This window comes from Acanthopagrus latus, chromosome 7 (genome assembly GCF_904848185.1).
Source record: "Acanthopagrus latus isolate v.2019 chromosome 7, fAcaLat1.1, whole genome shotgun sequence".
NCBI lineage: Eukaryota > Metazoa > Chordata > Actinopteri > Spariformes > Sparidae > Acanthopagrus > Acanthopagrus latus.
Genome location: NC_051045.1, coordinates 6,700,385 through 6,724,571, shown reverse-complemented (window position 1 = coordinate 6,724,571; position 24,187 = coordinate 6,700,385). Strand labels below are relative to the sequence as shown.

General features: G+C 46.6%; 1 protein-coding gene across 6 annotated transcripts in view; it reads right to left on the bottom strand.

Moving 5' to 3' along the window:
* The window catches only part of LOC119022724 (membrane-associated guanylate kinase, WW and PDZ domain-containing protein 2), a 53,995-nt gene that overhangs the window by 11,075 nt on the left and 18,733 nt on the right, over positions 1-24,187 (bottom strand). For 5 of the 6 annotated variants that reach the window (XM_037103932.1, XM_037103936.1, XM_037103937.1 and 2 more), the window contains exons 4-12: positions 20,813-20,932; positions 17,326-17,499; positions 10,160-10,355; positions 8,870-8,940; positions 7,611-7,772; positions 5,259-5,790; positions 4,026-4,578; positions 3,058-3,121; positions 2,549-2,962 (exon numbers count right to left, since the gene is read on the bottom strand). In XM_037103932.1, the coding sequence (XP_036959827.1) occupies positions 2,549-2,962; positions 3,058-3,121; positions 4,026-4,578; positions 5,259-5,790; positions 7,611-7,772; positions 8,870-8,940; positions 10,160-10,355; positions 17,326-17,499; positions 20,813-20,932 (2,286 nt within the window). Of the gene's footprint in view, positions 1-2,548; positions 2,963-3,057; positions 3,122-4,025; positions 4,579-5,258; positions 5,791-7,610; positions 7,773-8,869; positions 8,941-10,159; positions 10,356-15,430; positions 15,467-17,325; positions 17,500-20,812; positions 20,933-24,187 lie in introns of those variants that run through there. The other variant, XM_037103934.1, reaches the window with a different exon arrangement.

The window sequence follows — 24,187 nt, the reverse complement described above, 5'->3', positions numbered from 1 at the left end:
GCAAGAACTGGATACAGGGTCAGAGGCAGAGACTTCTTCCGACTGAGATAGCTAACTTAGCCCCTCGGCTAACATAAATATGGATACAGTTACTAAATCATGCAAGTCTTTTTAGACTTTCAAAATGTTATCGGACAAAATGGATGAAATTCTGATAGTTAAAGGCTCAAAAAATAAAAATAAAAATGCATCAACCACATTACGGCGGCTTCTTTCTCCCCTGTGCAACATGTCATGGTGGCTTGGGAAAAACAATGGGAAACAGCTGACCCTGCTCCATTCTTAGGTAAGAAAATCCACCAATCAGGACCTCTTAAACTCACTTATTAACACATAATATCTTGTGCATTTGATCAGTGTTAAAATGAGTGATCGTTGGGAGTGATCACCATGCTGAAACTGTAGACTTTACATCGCTTGCCTGAGAAATAGCCCTTAAAATAACCCCTGTAAAACTATAATCTGTGGCTCTCGCAGATAAGATTTTCATGAATTAAACAAATTAAAAAAACATTTGAAAGTGCTAATTAGTGAGCTTTAGAGGTGCTGGTAGAGGGATTTGTTACCTTTGCACAGAGCCAGGAACGCTGTTTCCCACAGTCCCCAACATTAGCTCAGTTAATCTGACGCTGGCTCTGGCTTCATGTTCTCGAGTACAGACATGAGGGTGGTATCGATCTTCTCATCTAGACTCCAGGCAAAACAGTGAATAATTATATCCCCCCCAAGTGTCAAACTATTCCTTCTAATCAGCCACTAAATCGGGCGTCATGTGTGAGATTCTGAATATTGATCCTGGCAGAGACAGCGAGGTGCAGAAACACAAGCTTGTGGGAGCAAAGGTTTGTTTGTGTGTGATTAATTAAACGTGGGACTTTGCAAGATGGTTTAAAAACAGGAGAAGTGATGAATGTGTAAAGAGTGTGGGTGTTCCTGTTTACAATATGATGCTAATAATGTGTTTTTGGTGTTGTTTTGGTTATCAAGATGGCTCATTGAGGTGCAACCCCTTCTCCAAAAGAGGCGGGACGCTGTGTAAAACTACTCGTGGTAATTTGCTAATGTTTGCCGAGGCAGTGACGATGTGCCCTTGAGCACATCGACACTGGGGGCTGCTTGAGGCCCCTTGACTACATGGAAGCCCCGTCATTTTGACATTTCTCCAGTGAAACCTAACAAAGAAAAAATGAGCCGTTTTAAGTTTTCTGGATTAACAGATTAACTTTTGCTGTGGCCAAACAAACAGCCAAAGTTATCCTGAGTCGTATGTTGGCATTGAGTTTTTGATAAATATGGACAGGAAGTGTACATTTTGTGATCACACTGGCTAACCAACAGTGTACTCAATGCACCACAGTCAGTGACAATAATAGAGTCAATAGTTGGGGGGAAAAAAATACCTCACAAGAAAAGGGTTGATGATGATGCATCATGACTCATCCGATGGCGCGTGGCCACGGTGACCACTTTTTAATCTGTAATTATCTAATGGTACGTCTGTCCACAAGGGCGTCCAACTGAAATCTGTTTCCCTGGGCAGGTAACCAAGTGGTTTTACTGGGCCAGAAAAGTTCAACTAATGCTGCAAAATGCCTGTCCAGTCCTACTTCAGATAATTGGATGGAAAAATACACATTTTGAACGCCACAACATCTTGTTGGCCTCTCCATATGGTGTATTGTTTATGATAGAAGGCATATCGTTGGTAAAATAAGCAGTCAACACAAAGAGGCTGAGCACGTCTGAGATGAATGAAGGAATTTAGCGCACGTCAGCAGCTTCACATGGAGCTGGAAGTCTGTCCAGTGCTCTCAGTGCACGGCAGCTTTGTGACAGGACAGAAACGCCAAGTCCAAGGTAGACCACAGCACACGGATACGTGTTCCTGTCTGAGGTTTGTTTTTTTTTGCTGAGTGCATCCGCTTTGGAACTGCAGTGTCAAAAAACACATGTCAAAGTGTCCTTGGGGGAGACACTGAACCCAAATTTGCTCCCAGTAACTCTTTCATCGGTGTGAATGGATAAATGCTGATGTGTTGTAAAGCACTTTGAGTGGTTTCTGAGACTAGAAACAGCACTTAAATGCAGTCTGTTCACCATTTACAGTATCATTAGCATAATGCTGCTGGGAAACAAGCGCTATCTGAGGAGAAGTCAGGCGTGCAAGGTGTGTCGGTAGTTATACGTTTGAGTTTGCCGACTTTCAAACATCAGAGGCAAAATTCAAATGAAAGATGGTGAGCTACACAGTGGTGTTACAAAAGGCTCAAGGGCCAAATGAGGCCCCTTAACGGCCTCATGTCTGTCAATAAGTACTAAAATATGTAAGCCCTGTAACTGTCAAGGGTCAAAATTGATTTTCTCCAGAAAAACTGAAAATTGTTTGAACATATTTTAACTCTGAGCTTGTCAGCAGGACAGACATCAAGATTGTAAAAGTCTGGCCTCTTGGCATTTCCTTTTTTGTTTTTTAAATCTGGCCTCTATTAAAGTAGATGAACGGGGCTGTTTTACAGTTAACATGTCATGATGTAATTCTCTCTCTCACCTTTTCCATTCTCTACGTCTTGAGAGGCAATGACGAACCCAAAGCCCTCTCCTGGCTTTCTCCTCAGCTCCACATCAAACCCTCGAAGCGGCCGAGTGCGTTCCCCGCCCTGCCTCTCCAGACCCGAATCAGGCACCGTGACACCGCCCGCCTCGTCCTCCAGGCCCGTGTTGATCCAGTCTTTGGGCTCCATGGTCAGGGTGACGGGAATCGACTCCAAGAAACTGGTGCTCTGGATCAGAGAGGAGTGCGTGGGGGCCGGGGAGGGAGGCAGGCTGATGGAGGTCCGGGGCACGGGCAGTGCCTCTGGGAGCAGAGAGGAGCTGTCCGAGTCAACAGGTGGAGGAGGGGGGCGGAGGAGAGGCGGAGGGAGTCTCCGAATAGAGCCAGGGGAGACGGTTGAATGATAGACGCCTGGTGGTGAGAGAGGATGAATTTAGCCACTGTGATTACTTGACTGTCAGTTTACTAAAACCACACACACTCTACAACAAATGTGAGTCACGCACCTCCTCTGTAGACCAACAGGACCACTTCTCCCAGTTTGGTGTGTTCCTGGAGGACTGTCTGTACCTGTCAACACACACAGCGTCAGATCGTGACTCATTTAGAGATTTATATGATTATTTCTGACACCTTTAGAAGCGGTGTTCATGCTTCATTCTCTTACACGCTTAAGAGAAATAGCGAAAGGATGGAAAAATATGAACAAGTATTAATCAACATATTAAGCATCTATCATCATGTATTGCTATTGGAAAAATTTACAGACATTACGAAAGGACTGCTGGGAGAGTTTGCTGGGAGCGGTGGGGCAATTAGAACAAGACTGTAAGCTAAAGTAGTCCATTACTGTACACTGTAATTACTGCAAAAAACGTATATTTACCTCTGTTGTAATTACTATGTTTGTATTCATTTGCCTATTTAATTGAGTCATTTAACGGCAGACTGCACTTCCTGGCATTCGTGACGTTATTATTGAAAACCTGGATAGTTTGAGTAAAAAGAGAGAAAGCAGCACATTGTTGATTACACGTTTTAACATAGTCATTACTGGTGGTGGAAATCAATTATGATTTTAAAAGTAACAAAGTCGATTACACTGTGTAATCCATTCTTAAGCATGAGGAAAATTACAGACTTGAAAAAATACTCTAAAAGTATAAGTACCCCTGAAAACAACTTATTACAGTAATTTGAGTAGCTGTAATTAGTTTCTTCCATCTCGGGTGTTGCCAAACATGGGGACAGACTGATACACTATGAAGAATAGAAGAAAAAAAAACCCTCAAAATTCAAACTAATTTTCAGATTTTCCTTTAATATTTGGGAAAATCATCCCTCTGACTCTGACTCATGCACCCTGAGGTGGCGAAGACAGTTATTCATTAAGCAGGAGCTCTTCAGAACAAGTGTTTGAACCTTTAAATCAACTATGAATTGCTCTTAGTTCTCATCACTTCCCTCCTCTTACCTGTGCAAAGCTGAGACTCTGGACATCTGCTCCGTTGATTTTGACAACAGCATCCCCTGGCTGCAGGGAGTTGCACTGCCTCCTGTCCCAGACTCTCTTCACGATAGTCAGCCTGCCTCCCGGACCTCCAGCCGTCACGCTGAAGCCGAGTCCTTGGTCTCCTTCACTTTGGGCCAAGGCCACCGGCACCAGCTCCCCTCCGCTGAAACTGCCAACTCCGCTGCCCATGCTCATCCCCCCGGGGGAGGACACACTGCTGGGACTCGCAGTTGGGCTGGTGTTACCATGGTAACCGTTGAAGCCACGGTGGTGGGGGCTGTCGGGCGTTGGGGGTCTGAGGTGAGAGGTCTGAGGTCTGAAGAGGTGGGAGTGAGCGCTGCGGGGGCCGCCGGGGGAGGACATGGGCCTCCTCGGTGACTGAGGCAGGGGCAGCCGGGAGCCCGACAGGTCGCAGGTGGACAGGTCGCTCTCAGATGACTTGGACGTGCCGTAACGTAAAGGATTGGGGGGTGTGGAGAGGGAGTTATTGTTGTGATTACGGATCATTGATGCCCTGATGAAAGAGAAAGGAAGGAGTCAAAATCAATAATGGTTCCACTAAGTCTTTGCTTTGACACATTCTGATACTGATACTGGTAATTCTTGTGTTCATCATAATTTCCTAGAGCCCAAATGAACATTTTAAATGTTTGTTTAATTTAAAATTACTGATTCTTACAAATAGTTACTAGTGATTTGACTTGCCATTGCACTTCAAGAAATATTAAGTGCACAATATGTAATTTCTGATGATTTTTGTGTTGGGGGATCCGCTGCTCAGCTGCTCAGCTGCTCAGCTGCTCAGCTGATCAGCTGATCAGGGTCGGCCATTTCTGGAGAAGAGAGTCGGGTACAGAGCCAGAGCTTCTGGAAGAATAAACACCCAGAGTCGAATTGGATTCTGCTCTGATCCCGAGCTGTTTCCCGACAGGAGGAAAGCTCAGAGATTAAAAAGGATTAAAAAGTGGATTAATCCTCACTCCTACTTATTAACCTGACTGCAGTGGCGATCCCTGCAGGTGACTTCCATTGTCAACCATCACAGAGACTCAGAGATCTCATTTTGAAGAACCGATTTTCAGATCACAGGTGAACTTCACTATTTAAAATCTCTACAATCAAACACTAATTGTTTTAATCAAGCACTTTAAAAAGAGCACAACAGATTTCCTTTGTCATACATGCAGATGTTACCTGTGTGAACCAATCGCAGACACCACCTCGCTGTCACTCTGGCTGGCAAGCGTCGGGTCGAACGACTGCAGCCGGGCTAAACTCCTCAGGGAACGAGGAGGACGCACAGGAGGGGAGGAGGAGGAGGCAGGGTGGCTCATACTGGAGCGTCTGTACAAGGGCGGCGCTCTGGTGGCGAAAGACGTGGCATTTCCGTTGGAGTCCAGAGTCACTGCTGTCTCCATGTAGCTCCGCTCACTGTGGACCCCGTTAAAGTTAAAATGCTGGGACTGGGGAGTGGGCGTCGGGAGGCGAGGTAGCTGGTGAAGAGGCTGGGGTTGGGTGGTGGTGGGTGCTAGGATGGGGTCCCCGCTGTCCTGTGTCCTCGGCGGGGGCTTCTTGGGACAACCATCATGGTTGTAGAGCATGGGGTACCCTCTTCTGACCTCTACGTCAACGCTGTGACCCACAGGCACCGACTTGAGCATCTCTACCACCTCTTTGTGAGACACTCCCAACACACAAACGTCATTGACGTACACCAAGATGTCCGCTGATAAAACACAGAAAGAAAGCACATCGACAGACATGTGATTAATATAACATTCACCTTTTATACCGATAGGGTCACTTTTGACGTCTCTTCTTATGTATCAGTGCTTCAAATTCACCATTTTCATGCGCCTGAGTGTGCAGATAAGTGTAGTTTGCAAATGAAAACACTGTCCGTGTGTTTTGTGTGGTTGCTGACTAATCCAACCAACTAATCCCTCTAAACCAGCCTATTAACAGATATGAACTAGATCGGTCCCTGCAGAGACAGCCCGTGCTTCGGCCTGCTAAAGTGGGAATATCTGCCCATATGGGTATTGTGTGTGTTTGTGTGCATGTGGGAGTGGGTGTGTACCGCTGCGTATGCGTGAGTTATGATAGCTTGCTTATAGCGTGCTAGCCCTGAGGATTAAGGGCTGATTGTGATATACACTTGCCGCTGGAGATCAGAATACAGGAAGTGTAATCCTAAAGAGTGGAGATCTAGAGAGAGGCAGGCTGTTTAAACACACTGCTCTGGGATTTTCAATGTAAATATAGCATCAAATAACACTTTGCCATGTATAGAAAGTGGAGTAATGACGTCCTGCAGAGAATGAAGTCACACTCCCTCTGTGTGAGTTGTAATCAGAGATTTCCCTGTTATGTGTTTGTGCGTATGAGTCCCCCCTATAAAAACTGTAGAAGTGGTATAAAGTATAAACAGTCAGTGGAAACCATCGAACACAACATGCTCTCATACTTAAACGATGAATAGGTTGATTTCCAGGAAAAAATATTTGGTTATGTTCAAGAAAACATTGTGGTTCATGTTTTTTAGTCTAATTTCTGTTACAAAAGTTTGTAAGTTTAAATAACCTTTGACCTTTCCTTCATACTAAATACCAACAGGGCTAAAGTCTTGTGCTTTTTTGACCCGACCATCCATCCCCAGCCTTCCCTCTATGAGGACTTGTCGCTCTCTGCACTACTTTGCCCGACTTCCTCCTTTTTTGCAGTGGAAATCACTGCAGACACTAGATGTTGCCGCGGAACAAGAAACATAAATATTAGTTGTAATGAGCTGCTCTCACAGTCGACCTACAGGCCTACAGTTGTTTTTTTCTGATGAGGACGACTTCATTGTGTTACAAGATTTAGGTCAGATTGAAAAACACAATCACATTTAACTCCTTGAATTAGTGGTTTAATCCTACCAATCCAGAGTTGGTGAATGTTGGAACAGTAGAAAGACTAGAGAGTTTTATTTTGTGTACGTCAAGTTGAATGTATGTATCTAAGTGTGATCTGAGAGGTAAAGTTAATGTTTTTGTCAGTGGAGTCTGGTGACTTAAAGGAGAGGAGACATCACCAGTTGGTTTGTGGACTCGACTTTGGCATTGTGGACATCGCCATCTTGGACTTTGGGAGCCAGAATTGCCCAAAAGCATTCCATGTTTTATCATCTATTTCAATTCTCAGCGGGACCATAATTAACTAATAATTATGTCATAATAATTAACTAATTGACAACATGCTGATGTTGAGACCATAAATTCTTTAGAAAAATATTTACAGAGGAAATAAATAAAGTGGGAAGACGGGTCATTTTTTCGTAAACTTAAATACAAACAGACTTCTTTTTAAACCACTAACTGCAGAGTATGTTGCCCTTTTGAAATACTCTATTTTCTGTTTTACAAGACTTCAGCAACTGTATTTCCAGCTCTTAGTCTGCTATACACCAGTAAGTATTTTGGAATTCTTCGTACATGAGAATGTGCCCTCTTTAGTTGATAGCTTTCTTGTGCAACAATCATCCCTGATTCAATATATTTTTACCTGTCTTGAGCGCTGAGGGTCCACTCGAAGTCACGCTGTAGACCTGGAGGAACTCTCTTGGCCTGCTGCCGCCGACGATATTGAATCCGAACCCTCTGGAGCCCTTGATCAAGTGTGTGTGCACCGGAAACCCCCTGAGATCCTCGGGCTGGTCCGTGAACCCTGGTCAGAGACAAAAGGAATGAGACGGTGACGCTTACGTCTGAGGAAAAGTCGTAAAAGTAAAACATATCAGAGAAAGAGAGGAGGAGTGATGCATTTATTTCTCATGTGTTTAAACGACTAAATGGACTGAAGTGGCAGAGAAACTGGGGAGAGAGAGAGAGAGAGGCAGAATTCTGTGAACCAATCGCCAGATGGCTTTTTACAAAAAATACTTAGACGTGCACACAAACCTAAAGTGTTTGGTGGAAAGATTGCATTAAAAGCAGAATCCATTACAGACTGCCTCCTTAAAATCAGCAGCATAATCCATTAGACCCAACTCAGTGCTGTAATCTGCATCTTTTTTTATTTACTGTTTTACTTCTGTGGAAAAAAGCACTGCAGATTTGTTTTTCTTCCTATTTTTACTTCCTTTTTTTAGCGCATGTTTTTTTGTAAAGTGGAGCGGAAATCATTTCAAGCCGCATATATTCAGATATTTCTCCACCCCTGCATATTATGACGGCATCAGCGAGGATTCAACATGAACCAGATTCTTACAGTAATCCCTCCACATGCAGGTAATTGCGGCCATCCTGGAGATTATGTCACCTTCTGCTGGTGACAGACGTGTACTGCACTCCACTGAGACAAGCCGCAATCACGGCATTAAGGCAGATGGCTTTCTTATAGTTTGCAATCGGCCGTGTCAGACAGACATCAAAAACTAGATTATGTCCTTGTCCTTTTAACAGCGACTCATGTGACCAAATTATAAAATTAAGTTGCCAGTCACATGCCATCCACGTGTCGACCCCGCCAGCCTCAGCAGCGAGTCTGGCTCCTCGCCAGCGGCTCCGAGCTTTAGGCCCTAATCACTTACATGTCTCTGTTCAGCGAAAAGCTCATTCCATCTCATTTGACTCTAACAAGCTGGCTGTCTGTTACTTCCGCTCTTGATTAATATGTAGCTTCATTTAGGGCCGCTCAACAGTTCAACGTGTCACCAGTGTTTCAATAATTACATTGCAGAGAGAAAAAGAGAGAGAGAGAGAGAGAGAGAGAGAGAGAGAGAGAGAGAGAGAGAGAGAAAACGAAGACACAAAGAGGCTCACATTCATTTTGGTAGACCGTCTCCCTGCTCGAGGCTCGAGGACTCTGCCAGCTGGTTCTCCTTGGGTTGCGACTTTGTGAGACAAAAGCAGAAGAAAAGCTTTCCTCTTCAGAAACATAATAGCATGTGATATAATACGAGCAGCGCTGGATTTTCAATACACTCGCAACAGACAGGCTTGCCATTGATAGTCGTGAAGACTTGGCAGCTCAGAGCATTTTTTTAAAGGAGCAGTTTGACATTTGAAGAAACGTGCATGATCCCTTTCTTGCAGAGAGTTAGAAGAGACGATTACTCCGGTGTCTGTCGGTTGAATAAGAAGATATATAATCAAGAGACAGTTAGCTTAGACTCCCTTCACCTCCCTTTTTAAAGTTTATGGGGTGTTCATGTTCTCTAATAGTCAAATAATGTTTCCCTCCAAACACGTTCCTCTTGTAAAAAAGTGTTTGTACTGCTGACCTCTAAGGTTTAGGTTAATTGGGCTCAGTTAGTATTTTATATGGATTCAACAAACACTACGCAACCAGTAGGTTGGAACTTTTCAACTGAATTTGCAGCCTTAAAAAAATTGTATTCTGTGTGCTTGATTCTTTTGTTATCAAGCTCCATTCACGAGTTGTGTTCGCTGTTAACATCCAGAATACTCTTATTTCTTATTTGGTTTTTCCTTTTGTGCATTATCTTTTTCAATTGTGAAAACTAATACACCAACTCTGAGCTCCACAGGTCAGACACAGGGCCCTTTTAAAACACTTAGTTGAATACGCCTACAGTAGGCGATATAACATGTTAACAGTGAGGAAGGATCTGTTTCACCTGCTCTTGAGACAACAAGCGAGCCAAGACAAAAGTGACAGAAATGAGATGCAGAGAAAAAAAAACAATTACGGATCTATCTGCTACTTCAACACCGCTGACAGAGCCATGGATTTATCAATAACCAGTCCGGTTAGTCCACTGATTCAGATTACTGATTTCAGATCCATGATCAGGGTCATTGGGTCTAGTTTGCACAATCCTCAGATAGAGGATCAATGAAAACAGGGCAAACCCTTCGAGCCATGCAGCTCTCCCTGCTACTCGGGGGTGGATGCCTACTGCATGTAAAAGTGTTAAACCAGTGAGCTTCAGAGCTGGAGGTCAGTCAGAGCCAGGCTAGCTGTTTCCCACTGTTTCCAGGCTTTATACTAAGCTAACGATCTCCAAAAAAATTATGACAGCTGTATTGATCTTCTCATCTAACTCTCTGCAAGATCAGCTGAATTGTGGTCATTTATCGGATACTCACTCTATGTAGTGAGACTCTCCTGGGTCACTGAAGGCCAGCTCCCAGTGATCCGGCATCACACCTCTCACTCTGGCACCACTCCTGCCGCCGATGATCCCGTTCTCTACGGCGCGACCATCCCCGCTGCTGGATGCCCGGGGCCGACCGGGGGACCGATGGATGGGATGGACGCTGCTGCTGACACCTGCAGAGCCTCCTGGAATTACAGCACAAGAAAGAGTGTTAAAAAAAAATAAAAAATGACACAGTGGTGTGACATTTAACGGACGCGGGGAGGTGAGAAAGTTTATCCTGGATTCTCTTAACGACCTGATGCAACGCCAGATCGACTGGAGGCTGTCAGGAGAAAAGACCTTAGGTCAGCATCTCAGCCGGCTTCGTCCTCCCTCTGAGGAGGCAGAGTGTGTGACCACGCATGCCACACGACAAGCAGGGGGAAAAAATAAGCAGATTTCTTTTTTTTTTTTTGCCTAGCTGTCCTTGCTGCTGTCCTTCAGCTGCGAGCTCCAGCATGGATCAGAGGGATGTCGGACATAACATGGGCACCCAGAGTCCCACCCACACAGTATCACTTCTGAAGATGACTCAGCAGAGGTCAGGGTGTTGGACGGCCCCACTCCAACTCCATCCTGCCTGCATCACCCCCCACCCCCCCCAGCCCAGGATACATGCTGCCCTACCTGCCTGTTCGGAGCACGTCTCTAACTATCTGGATCTCTGCCTGCCTGTGATTTTCACCACCCACTCTGCCAGCCTCTCCCTTATCTTGTGCACCATTCTGGCTCCCTGCCTCCACCTTTCCTAACACTCAGCCTCCCTACCTGCCTCCACAAACCTACCCTATGTCGCTGCCTTGCTCCCTCTACCCTAACCATCTAATCTTGTACTCGCCTTCTGTTCGGCTCGGACGTTCCAGTTTCTTTGTTGCCATCACTTCTCTAACTCTCCAACGAGGACTTCAACATGTTTCTTTTTTTTTTGCACAGATGACATAGTGGAAAGTACAAATCTGAGCAGGTGTATTTGACTCGACTATTTTCATTTTATGCAATGCTACATTTTGACAGCATCTTTGATCACAAACTTCTAAAATACTACACATTGAGTGGGATAGCACTCAGTAGAGCATATACCTCTATCAAGGCCCAATTAATTAAAATACCACTAATCCAGTACTGAGTAAAATGTAATTAAATAGGCTAAATCTGATCTAAATACGCCTGATTTTTTAAAATATACATTTGTGCATTAATCCCTGAATAATTAACAAAAATGTCATTAAAAAAGCTCACAGCAGTAAGGAAAGTGAGAATAAATTCCTGGATCCAGATCAGCACCGAGAGTTAATGGGGTCTATTTCTGGCTGAGACCCTTCCTCTATGCAAGTTTCGTGGAAAGGAGGTAATAATTATCATTTATCGGGCGGCCGTGGCTCAGCAGGTTGTCCACTGATCACAGGGTTGGCAGTTTGATCTCCAGCTCCTCCTGTCTACATGTCAACGTGCGTTTGGGCAATACACTGAACCCCAAGTTTGCTCCTGATGGGTCGGACCAGAACCTTTGCTGACTGGAATGAAATCCCAAATTTGTGTTTGTCACGATGGGGTAAAAGGGAAAACTATGGAAGGGAAGGTGGACCCAAATGCATTTACTGGAGGCAAGATAAGGAGAACAAAAAGCGAGCTTTATTGAAAAGCTGTATACAAAAACCAAAAGCGGACGAGCAGGGATGGAAAAACAAAGTAACAACTAAGAACGAGTCAAAGTAGCAAAGCAAAAAAATCAAAGTCCAACTCAATCATAGAAAACTCAAAACCAAAAACATACCAAACGGACATGGAGCATGGAGCATGGAGCATGGAGCATGGAGCAAGCACAAGACAAAATCCACAAGACAGAATCCAAATAGCACAAGACAAAAAGCACAAGACAAAATCCACAAGACAAAATCCACAAGACAGAATACAATGACTGGGCGAGGAGTGAAGGAAACACAGAGACTAAATACACAGACACTAATGACATGACGAGGCACAGGTGAGGAGAGAGGAGGAAGGAAACCAGGTGTGATGATGAGGGGGAGGAGCACAGAGGAACAGGCCAGGAGGGAACAAGACAACAGACAGAGGGAGCCAGAGGGGAGAACATAGGAGAAACTTAAAGGACACATGAGGGCAAGGAACATCAAAACATGAGACACAAGACATGGAACATCAAAACATGAGACACAAGACATGGAACATCAAAACATGAGACACAAGACATGGAAAAAGCAAAACATAACACAAGACAAGATACAAATATGTAAATCAAATACAAGAAGCCAAAAACCAGAAACAAGAACAAACAAAACAAGAGTCATGACAGAACCCCCCCCTTAAGGGACAGCTCCCAGATGTCCCTCAAGACATACATTTAAAGTCCAAATGAAGCCGGGAGGTTGGAGGGGGTCAGGAGGAGGGCCAGAGTCAAAGCCGGGAGGGTGGAGGGGGTCAGGAGGAGGGCCAGAGTCAAAACCGGGAGGGTGGAGGGGGTCAAGGGGAGGGCCAAGGTCCAAACAAACATGAGGGTGGAGGCGAGGACTGGAGCCCACTGGAGTCCAGGGACCAAGGCAAAGGCGCAGGCTTGAACCTGCTGGAGGGCGACGACGAAGACGTAGGCGCGGTCTTGAACTCGCCGGAGGGCGACGACGAAGGCGCGGCCTGGAACTCGCCGGAGGGCGGCGACGAAGGCGTAGGCGCGGCCTGGAACTCGCCGGAGGGCGGCGACGAAGGCGTAGGCGCGGCCTGGAACTCGCCGGAGGGCGGCGACGAAGGCGTAGGCGCGGCCTGGAACTCGCCGGAGGGCGGCGACGAAGGCGTAGGCGCAGCCTGGAACTCGCCGGAGGGCGGCGACGAAGACATAGGAGCGGCCTGGAACTCACTGGAATCCGGCGACGACGGCGAAGGTGCGGGCTGGAACCCGCTGGAGGCTGGCGACGTAGACGAAGGCGAAGGCGAAGGCGCGGGCTGGAACCCGCTGGAGGCTGGTAACGAAGGTGAAGGTGCGGGCTGGAACCCGCTGGAGGCTGGCCGCAAAAGCGTGGGCTGAGGCCCACAGGTGACCAGACCACTGGCTGGGAAACCCTCCAGGGCCTGGGCCGGACCACCAACGGAGTTTTGCCGGGAGCTGGTGGCCTGGGAGCCGATGAAGGGTCTCTGGCAATAAATGACCTCGGCCGGACCCCTGACCGAGGAGCGGGTACTGGACTCGGCCGGGTCTCCGACCGAGGAGCAGGCTCTGGACTTGGCGTGGGACTCGGCCGGGCCTCCGACCGAGGTGCAGACACTGGACTTGGCGTGGGACTCGGCCGGGCCTCCGACCGAGGTGCAGGAGCAGGCGCAGGACCTGGCGTGGGACTCGGCCGGGCCTCCGACCGAGGTGCAGGAGCAGGCGCTGGACCTGGCGTGGGACTCGGCCGGGCCTCCGACCGAGGTGCAGGAGCAGGCGCTGGACCTGGCGTGGGCCTCGGCCGGGCCTCCGACCGAGGAGCAGGAACAGGCGCTGGACCTGGCGTGGGCCTCGGCCGGGCCTCCGACCGAGGAGCAGGAACAGGCGCTGGACCTGGCGTGGGCCTCGGCCGGTCCTCCGACCGAGGAGCAGGAACAGGCGCTGGACCTGGCGTGGGCCTCGGCCGGTCCTCCGACCGAGGTGCAGGAACAAGACGTGGCGTGGGCCTCGGCCGGTCCTCCGACCGAGGTGCAGGAACAAGACGTGGCATGGGCCTCGGCCGGTCCTCCGACCGAGGTGCAGGAACAAGACGTGGCATGGGCCTCGGCCGGTCCTCCGACCGAGGTGCAGGAACAAGACGTGGCATGGGCCTCGGCCGGTCCTCCGACCGAGGTGCAGGAACAAGACGTGGCGTGGGCCTCGGCCGGTCCTCCGACCGAGGTGCAGGTACAGGCCTCGGCCGGTCCTCCGACCGAGGTGCAGGTACAGGCCTCATCTGGACTGCCGACTGGGGACCACTGGCAGGTGTCGACCGGACCGCCGACTGGGGGCCACTGGCAGGTGTCGACCGGACCGCCGACTGGGGGCCACTGGCAGGTGTCGACCGGACCGCCGACTGGGGGCCACTGGCAGGTGTCGACCGGACCGCCGACTGGGGGCCACTGGCAGGTGTCGATGGGGTTGAGACTGAGGCCTGGACTGGGAGCTCGGCTGTGGCTGAGGCCTGGGCTGAGAGCTCGGCTGTGGCTGAAGCTGAGAGCTCGGCTGTGGCTGAAGCTGTGGCCTGGGCTGGAAGCTCGACTGTGGCTGCGGCTGTGGCCTGGGCTTGGAGCTCGGCTGTGGCTGTGGCTGAAGCGGCGGCCTGTGCTGGGAGCTCGGCTGTGGCTGAAGCAGCGGCCTGGGCTGGGAGCTCGGCTGTGGCTGAGGCCTGGGCTGAGAGCTCGGCTGTGGCTGAGGCCTGGGCTGAGAGCTCGGCTGTGGCTGAGGCCTGGGCTGAGAGCTCGGCTGTGGCTGAAGCTGCGGCCTGGGCAGGAAGCTCGGCTGTGGCTGCGGCCTGGGCTGGGAGCTCGGCTGTGGCTGCGGCCTGGGCTGGAAGCTCGGCTGTGGCTGCGGCCTGGGCCGGAAGCTCGGCTGTGGCTGCGGCCTGGGCCGGAAGCTCGGCTGTGGCTGCGGCTGTGGCCTGGGCTGGAAGCTCGGCTGTGGCTGCGGCTGTGGCCTGGGCTGGAAGCTCGGCTGTGGCTGAGGCCTGGGCTGGAAGCTTGGCTGTGGCTGTGGCTGTGGCCTGGACTGGAGCTGTGGCATGGGCTGATAGCTTGGCAGTGGCTGTAGCCACCAAGGCCTTTCTGAGGTTATCTAGGTCCACTATAACCTGTGCGACCCAAGGGAGTTCTTTTAACCAAGGCCTGATATCCAGTTCATGGTTATAGTCTGCTATGGCCTTTAGCTTCTCCCCTGTGTTAGCCTTGCCGCTCAATATCTCCATCATCTTGTTCCCTAGCCTACAAATAAGTACACTGTCTGGTGGGTCCATTTCAGGCCCAGTCATTCTGTCACGATGGGGTAAAAGGGAAAACTATGGAAGGGAAGGTGGACCCAAATGCATTTACTGGAGGCAAGATAAGGAGAACAAAAAGCGAGCTTTATTGAAAAGCTGTATACAAAAACCAAAAGCGGACGAGCAGGGATGGAAAAACAAAGTAACAACTAAGAACGAGTCAAAGTAGCAAAGCAAAAAAATCAAAGTCCAACTCAATCATAGAAAACTCAAAACCAAAAACATACCAAACGGACATGGAGCATGGAGCATGGAGCATGGAGCATGGAGCAAGCACAAGACAAAATCCACAAGACAGAATCCAAATAGCACAAGACAAAAAGCACAAGACAAAATCCACAAGACAAAATCCACAAGACAGAATACAATGACTGGGCGAGGAGTGAAGGAAACACAGAGACTAAATACACAGACACTAATGACATGACGAGGCACAGGTGAGGAGAGAGGAGGAAGGAAACCAGGTGTGATGATGAGGGGGAGGAGCACAGAGGAACAGGCCAGGAGGGAACAAGACAACAGACAGAGGGAGCCAGAGGGGAGAACATAGGAGAAACTTAAAGGACACATGAGGGCAAGGAACATCAAAACATGAGACACAAGACATGGAACATCAAAACATGAGACACAAGACATGGAACATCAAAACATGAGACACAAGACATGGAAAAAGCAAAACATAACACAAGACAAGATACAAATATGTAAATCAAATACAAGAAGCCAAAAACCAGAAACAAGAACAAACAAAACAAGAGTCATGACAGTGTTGGCTTTGGATGAAAGCGCTACGTAAAAGATTAATGCCGTTCTTTTCCATTTATTAAAAATGCATTTCAGTGGTTCCACACCTATTTGGCTCAAGTCTTTTTTTGAATTTGCTCTTTCTAAAGATCAGTTTTACGCTGGTTGGCTGGCAGCTACTCGCTTTTATACGGAGTATGTGAGCTGAAATGCGTAGCAGCCGAGCACGATTATTAAAGGCTTTTCAATCTCTGTGATGCAGTGTACCTTGATCTAACCTCTGTTCTCTCTTCTTTTTCTGGTTTCATGAAAAAGTCCTTGGATCCAAAGAGCACCTGTTTCTGATTTCACTCCTGAAGCAGTACCCTTTATTCTAAGGAGCACTATCTAAATCCACTCTTTGTTGCTCTTTTTTTATATATATATAAAAAAAAAAAGCAAAAGTATGGTCGGGGCCAAGAGTTTTTAGCAGAGCGATCAAAGAGGCGTCTCCCTCTTATCTCCTCAGATGGTTTCAGTGATATGGCTGTTCGAGACCCAAAAGGCTAAAATGAATTAACATTTCACAAGGAAAAGGTTAGAGAAATGCCAACAAAATGAATACAAATCTTTTAAGCAAAACTTGACTAAACTAAACTGCTTAAATGGCTGCTTTTACTTTGACGCTCTCAATTTCCTGAAAATCCTTCTGTGCTTTTAATTAATCTGAATTTTGATGCAGGACTTTTATCTGTATTTGTATTTTTAGACTGCTGTATCGGTACCTTTACTTGAATAAAGGATGTGAGCACTTCTCCCACCACAGCTGATTAATAAGCCTTTCAAGCCTTTTGTTCATCATAATAAACCACGTCTAGTGTGATGAATCATCCGTCACGTCTAAAGCAAACTGGAAAACGTTGTCATGCTTCTGCTGGCTCTTCAGCTCTCAACACTTTTCCTGCTTCTTCGTCACAGGACTTCCTCAGTTTTTCCCCCCTCGCCTCCCCTCTGGTGTGCACGCTCGCCTATCTGCTTACCTCTTTGGCTGCTCGACCTGAAGCGGCCTGACCTTCCTCTGGAGGTGATCCAGCAATCAATGAGGCCACAGCCCCACTGAGAGTTTAGCGCATACTAATCGTGCAAGTGATTGATTAATTTGGGTATCAGAGACTGAAGCTATAGATAGATGGGACAATGCAGTATTCAGCTGCCGTGCCAGCCGGGCTTAACAGATCACATTTTTCTACAGGCTCAAATACAATAAAATACCTGTGTAACACTCCATTTAAGATGCCATTAACAGCTGCTCATCTCTTGTTTTTTTTTTCCATCACATCTGCAGTCGTGACCTTGCTCACACATGGACGTCACACAGAACAGTTTGAGCGATACTTGCCCGACAGTCCCGAGTCGTCCTCGCTGTTCTCGGCCTCCTCCGCAGCCTTCTCCAGGTTGCTGAGTGATTTGCTGCGTGTGCGGAAGTTTCTGAGCAGGTTGCGGTGTTCCTGGTAGGTGACCGGCGGGCTCTCGGCGCTGATGTGGACCGGTCGAGGTGTGCCGTAGTAATTCCCTGAGACAGAGAAGGCCGGGAGAGAGGAGGTGTGTTGTGTTGAGGTATGAATTACCAATTAAACATGTGATTGTATATGTTGTCATATCAAAACGTCACAACTGATCTTGTAATGAAAGTGGATGTATTGACTTTGAGGAGAGGATGTCCGGCTGTAGATGTTTTGAATGCTGACAAATGTTTTGATAGATCATCTCTCAGCAGTTTGTTATCCGTCATCATTTTATTTGTTACATGATTGTTTTATATCAGAAACTGAGCTGCTGCCCGTTTTTAATCTAATGAAGAGGCTTTTTTCAGCTCGGTGTTCAAGGTGTGGTGTGCAGTTTCTGGGAATAATTTTAATCATGCAGGAAAATCTTCATTGATTAACTTAATTCTTAATCAAACTAAATAAACAAACTATCTTTGTATGACTGAATAAACTGAATAAACAAACTGACTATGAGGACATAACAGCTTCATACTGTTTTACTTTGTTTACATATGGCGGACCCTGCCACCTTTCTTGCTTGAACATTTTCCTCTGTTTATTCAGTTGTGAAAAAAATAAATAAATATTTCTGAGTTTGTATTATTACCTCATTAATATTGTAAATATTACTTTTCTGACTTTTTCCCCAACATTACAAAGTACCCCTTTAAACAAGATACTCTGTTTTGTCTCCAGAGCTTGTCAAACAACGTTCCCTTCCTGAAGCACAGCTCAAGTTGTTTCATAACCATCCAGCTAATAGAAAGCAGCATAATCACATAAAGTGAATCCCTTATGTCGACTCTCGTCTCATCTCGCGCACACAACAAACAATTTCTGTCTTCCTCTGGAGTGGCATTAAACCTGCAAGGCTGACAGTAACGTCACTGAAAACACAGGGATCTTTGCTTTTTGTTAACATCACACTTCATCTAAAGGCAGCTTTTCTGTATTTGACATTCTTTAGTTGTTTGTATACTTCATTGCAATGATGCAAGATCTTACATAACCTTTGTATGTTATAATAACATACAGCAATGATTATGAATTAAATTAGAAGAGAGAGTGAAACAAGTTATTATCTGTCCTTTTTGAGACAATGAGCTTGTAGTTTAGACACATGCAAGACGCCCTGATGAAATATCTTTCTAGTGAGTCTCTGATCAGACATCGTCACATCCCGTACCTCCACTGATGGCCAGGTTCCTGTGTGGTAAATAAAATGTAATGACATGAACCTAAAGATAGACTGTAAAATCACAGTCTGCATGAACACGTTACCGAGATCCGGCCGGATTTGATTTCATGAGGTAAATAAAAGTTTTTATATTCAGATATTCAGCGGCAGAATGGCCTCGTGTCATTACGCACATATACGTACCGCAGACTCCATGTCTGTGTGTGTGCGCATTATGTATCCCCCGAGATCATCTATTGTACATGTTCCATATTCTCAGTTCGAGCCATCTGCTCCAGCAGCTAAATAAGAAATCAAATTACCTCCACCCCTCCATTTGGCTCGCAGAGATCCAAATGGGTTGAGGTGGGGGGGTGGGGGACATTAGATCAGTGAACTCGACAGCAAGGTTACCAGCCGTCACCATTTACTGCTCGCTCCGCAGGCGACTGCATGGAAAAGAAGCTGCCGAAGCTGCCGATTGCTTCGCAGCGGCGATGCGTCTGTCAATGTCACATGTAAGGCAAGTGAGGATGACATTTATTGCTCCCATTAAACTCTTATAAATTATGGATGCTAATGTATGGAGGCTTTTTAATCAGAGGCAGCACTCTGACCCTCACGAGGTAGGTGGGGGGAGATAAGAGCTGAGTTACACCTGACGGCATTAATGTGCACGGAGAGACGACTGTCCTCCTATCAGCTGCGTTAACCTCATTTATCACCATGAATGTTTCTTTATTTGTAGGGAACTAAACAGGTAATAGTTTGATGTTTTGGAAAATGTGCTTTCCTGAGAGTTAAATGAGATCATGGCTGGGCGGTAAATCACTGAAGCCAGGCTGCCTGCCTCTGTCTCAAGGTAACAAACACCACCTCGCAGCACTTCTAAGCTCTAATTAACATGTTATATCTTCCACACCATCCACAACATGTCGTCCTTACACTGCAGGGTTACAATGTGTTGATTACGGTGCTTTAGAGGTGCTGGCAGGCAGATTTTGTTCCCTTTGAGAAAGGTTATGTTTGCTGTTTACCCCTGTTTCCCATGTTAAGCTAACCGACCGTTCATTTTTCCCATACAGGCATCATGGATCCTCTCTTTTAACTCTTTACAAGGTTCAGGGTAACTTTACTGTCACAGGGAAACTGGTTTGCAGCCATGATCACACAAAAACACACTAAACACTGGTGGACTGCCAACAGGCCAAAGGGCTTAGTGGTTCAGCAGGATGTCACTCAGTGTCCAATAAGCAATCTGTGCAAGTGAACAATCCACAGAAAACAGCTCAATACTATCTACTGTTTATAACGTGCAAACGGAGGCAGGCACAAAGTCAATCCTGTAACTCTCAGCCTGAGGTTAACGGTCCGAACTATGGACGACGTGGGTGATCTCAACACGAGTAGTGTTCCCCGACACCTGCATGTGCAGCGGCCCGTGCTCGTGGTTCTGGGTGTGTGCTGCTTGAGTTTGTGTTTATTTACACCATCTACGTGTCTTTGAGGTTGTCAGAGGAACGGACTGACTGACGTCCAGCCTCCAACTGGGGCGTGTGCTGTCTCACATCCTCACCATAGTTCGACATCTTGCTGTTTACTGTTGAGCTCCCTGTATTTGTCGTAACAGATCCCCTACGTTCATTTGCACTTTCGTCCTTTTTTGTGTGTTGTGGTCTGTGTTCCAGGCTGTGACACTTGACTCCTTCCTGAAATCTTCCTCATGACTTTAATAAAAGCTTCCAACTTGTTTATATTGGCTGCAGTCAAGCCTTCATACTAAGAAACAATGCAGAACATTAAAACTGATTCAATAAATGTATTTACCTCGGAGGATCTCTTCGGCATTGGATCTTTTTTGTCATGGAGGTTTATCGAGGACGTTATCGCAGCATTCCTCGCCATCCAAAAACTCGATACCAACACCTTTTTGATGGCGGTTAGTACAGGACAAGAGGGATTCTCTCTAAAAACTCATTATCGTGTCGTTTTCACACGTTTAATTTGAGGGAGAAAAAAACTCACACTCACACCAAGATACAAAGTCATCGACCACAAACGGCGCTGCTCCTCCCCTGTGGTCGACGACTGCAAAAAAAACCCCTACTATTATCTGCTTTACTTGATGAATCACTGGATGTTAAACTAATCCGACCTCTCACCTTTGAACTTTCCGCTCTCAAGCAGCGCTCCCGACTCCTCCAAGGAGAAGAACTCCTCGATGGAGACGAAGTTGTAGTCTACCCCTGAGATTTCCCCGTCTCTGGGCTGTCTGGTCGTACCTTTGAGAGGGAGAGAGAGTAGAACAGGAAATATTACGCCGTCCGTCAGAGAAATACTGCCGGCTCTATCGTGGATGATACGTCAATTAATCAAGGGCCTCTCCTCTCATCAGGGGTCATAAATCCAGAATTCGGTGTTTAAACGAAACAACAATTCAGCAAACTATAAATAGTAGGAGCAATACATCAGTTTGACAAATCATACTGAAGGGCTTCAACAGACACTAACAACCTAATGGGTCTGTTTTGGTTGTATTAGGACTATAAACTATTCACTTTAATTAGGGGATTAATGATAATAACAATAAAACCTGTGACCTCTTTAATTACAGCGCCTCGCTCTTCAATAAAAGTTCCGGGTCGACAGAGCGTCCACCCACAAACCAAAACTCGCCCTTCGGTGTGGAGAGCAGGATGACGACCGTACTCCTTTACCAGGGCCTCTTTGTTATGAACAGATCAATAAGGACAGAATTAAACATTAATGAGGCGCTGTGAAAGTCTTAAAGTCTTTCTATCACCATTGCAAAGATGGAGCACTCGGATGATCAATGATCTGTCATCATAATTGATTCACATTGACCTTGGCCTGCGAGAGAGAGCAGTGAGTCCAAACCCGAAGCACGGAAAAAACATCCCATCGTTAACAATTCACAGAGGAACGTCTGCGTGTTTGCTGCGTTCTGACCTGACCGTTAAATACATGTGCAGGCATGTAGTGTGTGTGAAGAATCCCGTGTTGCTACAAGACTCATTAAATCAATTCTGGTGGAATCATTTTTATGTGCAAATTGAAGCACGAGGTGCCTGGTCTGACCTTGAGACAAGTAATTCTTCTCCCAAGACAGAATCACACCAAGCCCAAACTGAGGACGAATCTCCGTCCTTCTCCTGGAGGACCACATGTGATGTCAGTGAGGGGCCGACAGGAGGGAGTCACACCCAGCTACCCTATAAAACCCATGATTAATGCACTGCCGTCCTGGGAGCAGCTCTCGCGGCCACAATGACACATGCAGGGCTGCACAGAGCATGCAAGTGAACACACACACGCACACACAGACTCCCCCCCTAAAAAAAACCAAAATGCACCTTCACACACACACACACACGACGGCCGAGCCACACATGCATGCGCACAGATACTAGAGCGCGTGAGGCAGCTCCATCAGCCTGACCTCTTCTTTATAGCACACAGTGTGTTTACTGTACAGCACTCGTCCCCGTCAGCCGCTGACGATGAGGCACCGGCCTCTGATGTTGTGCTCGCAGTTATAACCAGCCAGCTGTATATGGGCATTTTTTTGATTTCCACCTGCACCTGATGACCTTTATTACCAACCAATGCAAAAGCAATTTCCATGGCTTAAAGGGTAAGTTCACCCAAAAAAAAAAAGGAGAATTCAGTTGGTATCTTCTCACCCCCCATGCTGATGAAACGTCAGATGAAGTTTTGCAGTCCTCTAAACATTTGTGTGAACTTATGTGAGTTTTGTATAAAGCCCTAAACACTTCACTGTAGCTGCTATGCTAAAAGCATTAGCATCTGGGCTTGTGGAGACTTGGATTGTGCCTGGTGAGCAGTATGGAGCCATTTTATGTTTCTTTACATCCAAAATTAATTTGAAAATACATTATTAATGCCCTCAATACGAAGTGTAGCTCATACACCAACTTCAGACAGGTTGCACGATAATGCTGTTAAGCTTAAGTAAAGATTTCAAAAGAGATTTCAAAAATGTTTTTTTGCTGGAGCCATTTATGTTCTTATGTCAGGTGTCTTCTTTGGAAACAAGTCCACATCAACTGCAGGTGTTTAGGAGAATGCGGCATTGTTTTTTTGCTCTGAAGCTCCAGAAATGTTTTGTGGTCCACCAAACTTCAGCCAGCTTCCCATCTGCATGGGAGTGAATAGCTAACGACTGTTGAAGATGACAAAGATATGCACACTGACCAACCAACACCTCCATAAACAGTATGAACTGTATATGCTATCTAATAAATACTTTCATTGGTGGTAAATATTGATAAATCAATTAATATTCATGTCATAAACTGCCATGAAATAGTGAAAAAAGCTGGACTCACTGAATGGATTACAACCGACATGCGTAAACGCAGCTGATCCTCGAAATTGTTGCTGGCTAATTTTCTGTTGAGGGACTAAGTGATTGACAGACTAATCGTTTCAGCTCTTGTTTTCTTCTCCTTTGTCGTGCCTTGTGCTTCTAAGGGAGAGAAGAGAAGTTTGACCCTCTTATCCCGGCTCATTAGGGAAGCTGTCTTGTGGGACGACAAAAGGCTGATGTGATTGGCCGTCATTACAGCTCGGCCCGGCTCCACCTGCTGCTCCTCTATAATGTATTCAGTCCATCTAGGCTTTTTACCACTTTGTGCCACACATGCACCAGGGTTGTGTTTGCATCTCTGGTCACCCAAACCTGCAGTGATGAACCGAACACACCCGTGGGTGCTCGCAGGAGAAATTAGAGGTTTTTAGTGTCTAATAAAAGATCTGCTAGCAAATCTCCTGATGACATCTGATGTGTGCGTAATTCTGCTCCTCCCCTCAGGACACACAGTATCTCTCCAGCTGATAAGGTGGGAGGCAGAGATTCATTATCTATGCACCCTCCTAGGAAATATATATGACATGTCAGCGGGAGGACAGGATGGATTATTGACATCTTCGTCTTCCCTGCCTGTCCCTGTAGGCGCCGCGTCCTGATCCCCCGGGAGAAGGGTGAGATAGGGATTGAAGAGGTAATTACACAGAACTCTGTATCAACACCCAGAGAGGAGCTGTCTGTCAAGATCATCGCACACAAATAGCTAACAATGAATCGTGCGGTTTAAAAAAAAAAAAAAAAAAAAAAAAAAAAAGGCCACAGCCTGAAGACGCTGGAGCGAGCGTATTAGAATAACTAAATGATGATGTTTTCTTATCTCTGACTCACTCTGAAGACAATTAGAAAAGTCTTTTATGGAGAGAGCCAGCCTCGAAACCATGACATTGGCTCTGAATCATCCAAGGGCATATGTGAAAGTGGTTAGTGCGATTATACAAATATGGATGGGACAGCTTAGGAGGGTAATGTGAGGTCCACAAAACCTGCACAGAGAACAAAACGTCACGAAAAGAGACAACAAAGAGGATCGTTTTCATACTCGTGAACATAAAAACTGTTTGTCTTGCTGGACTGAACTTACAATGGAGACACTAACCTGCTCCCCGAAGGCTATACAGCAAGCATC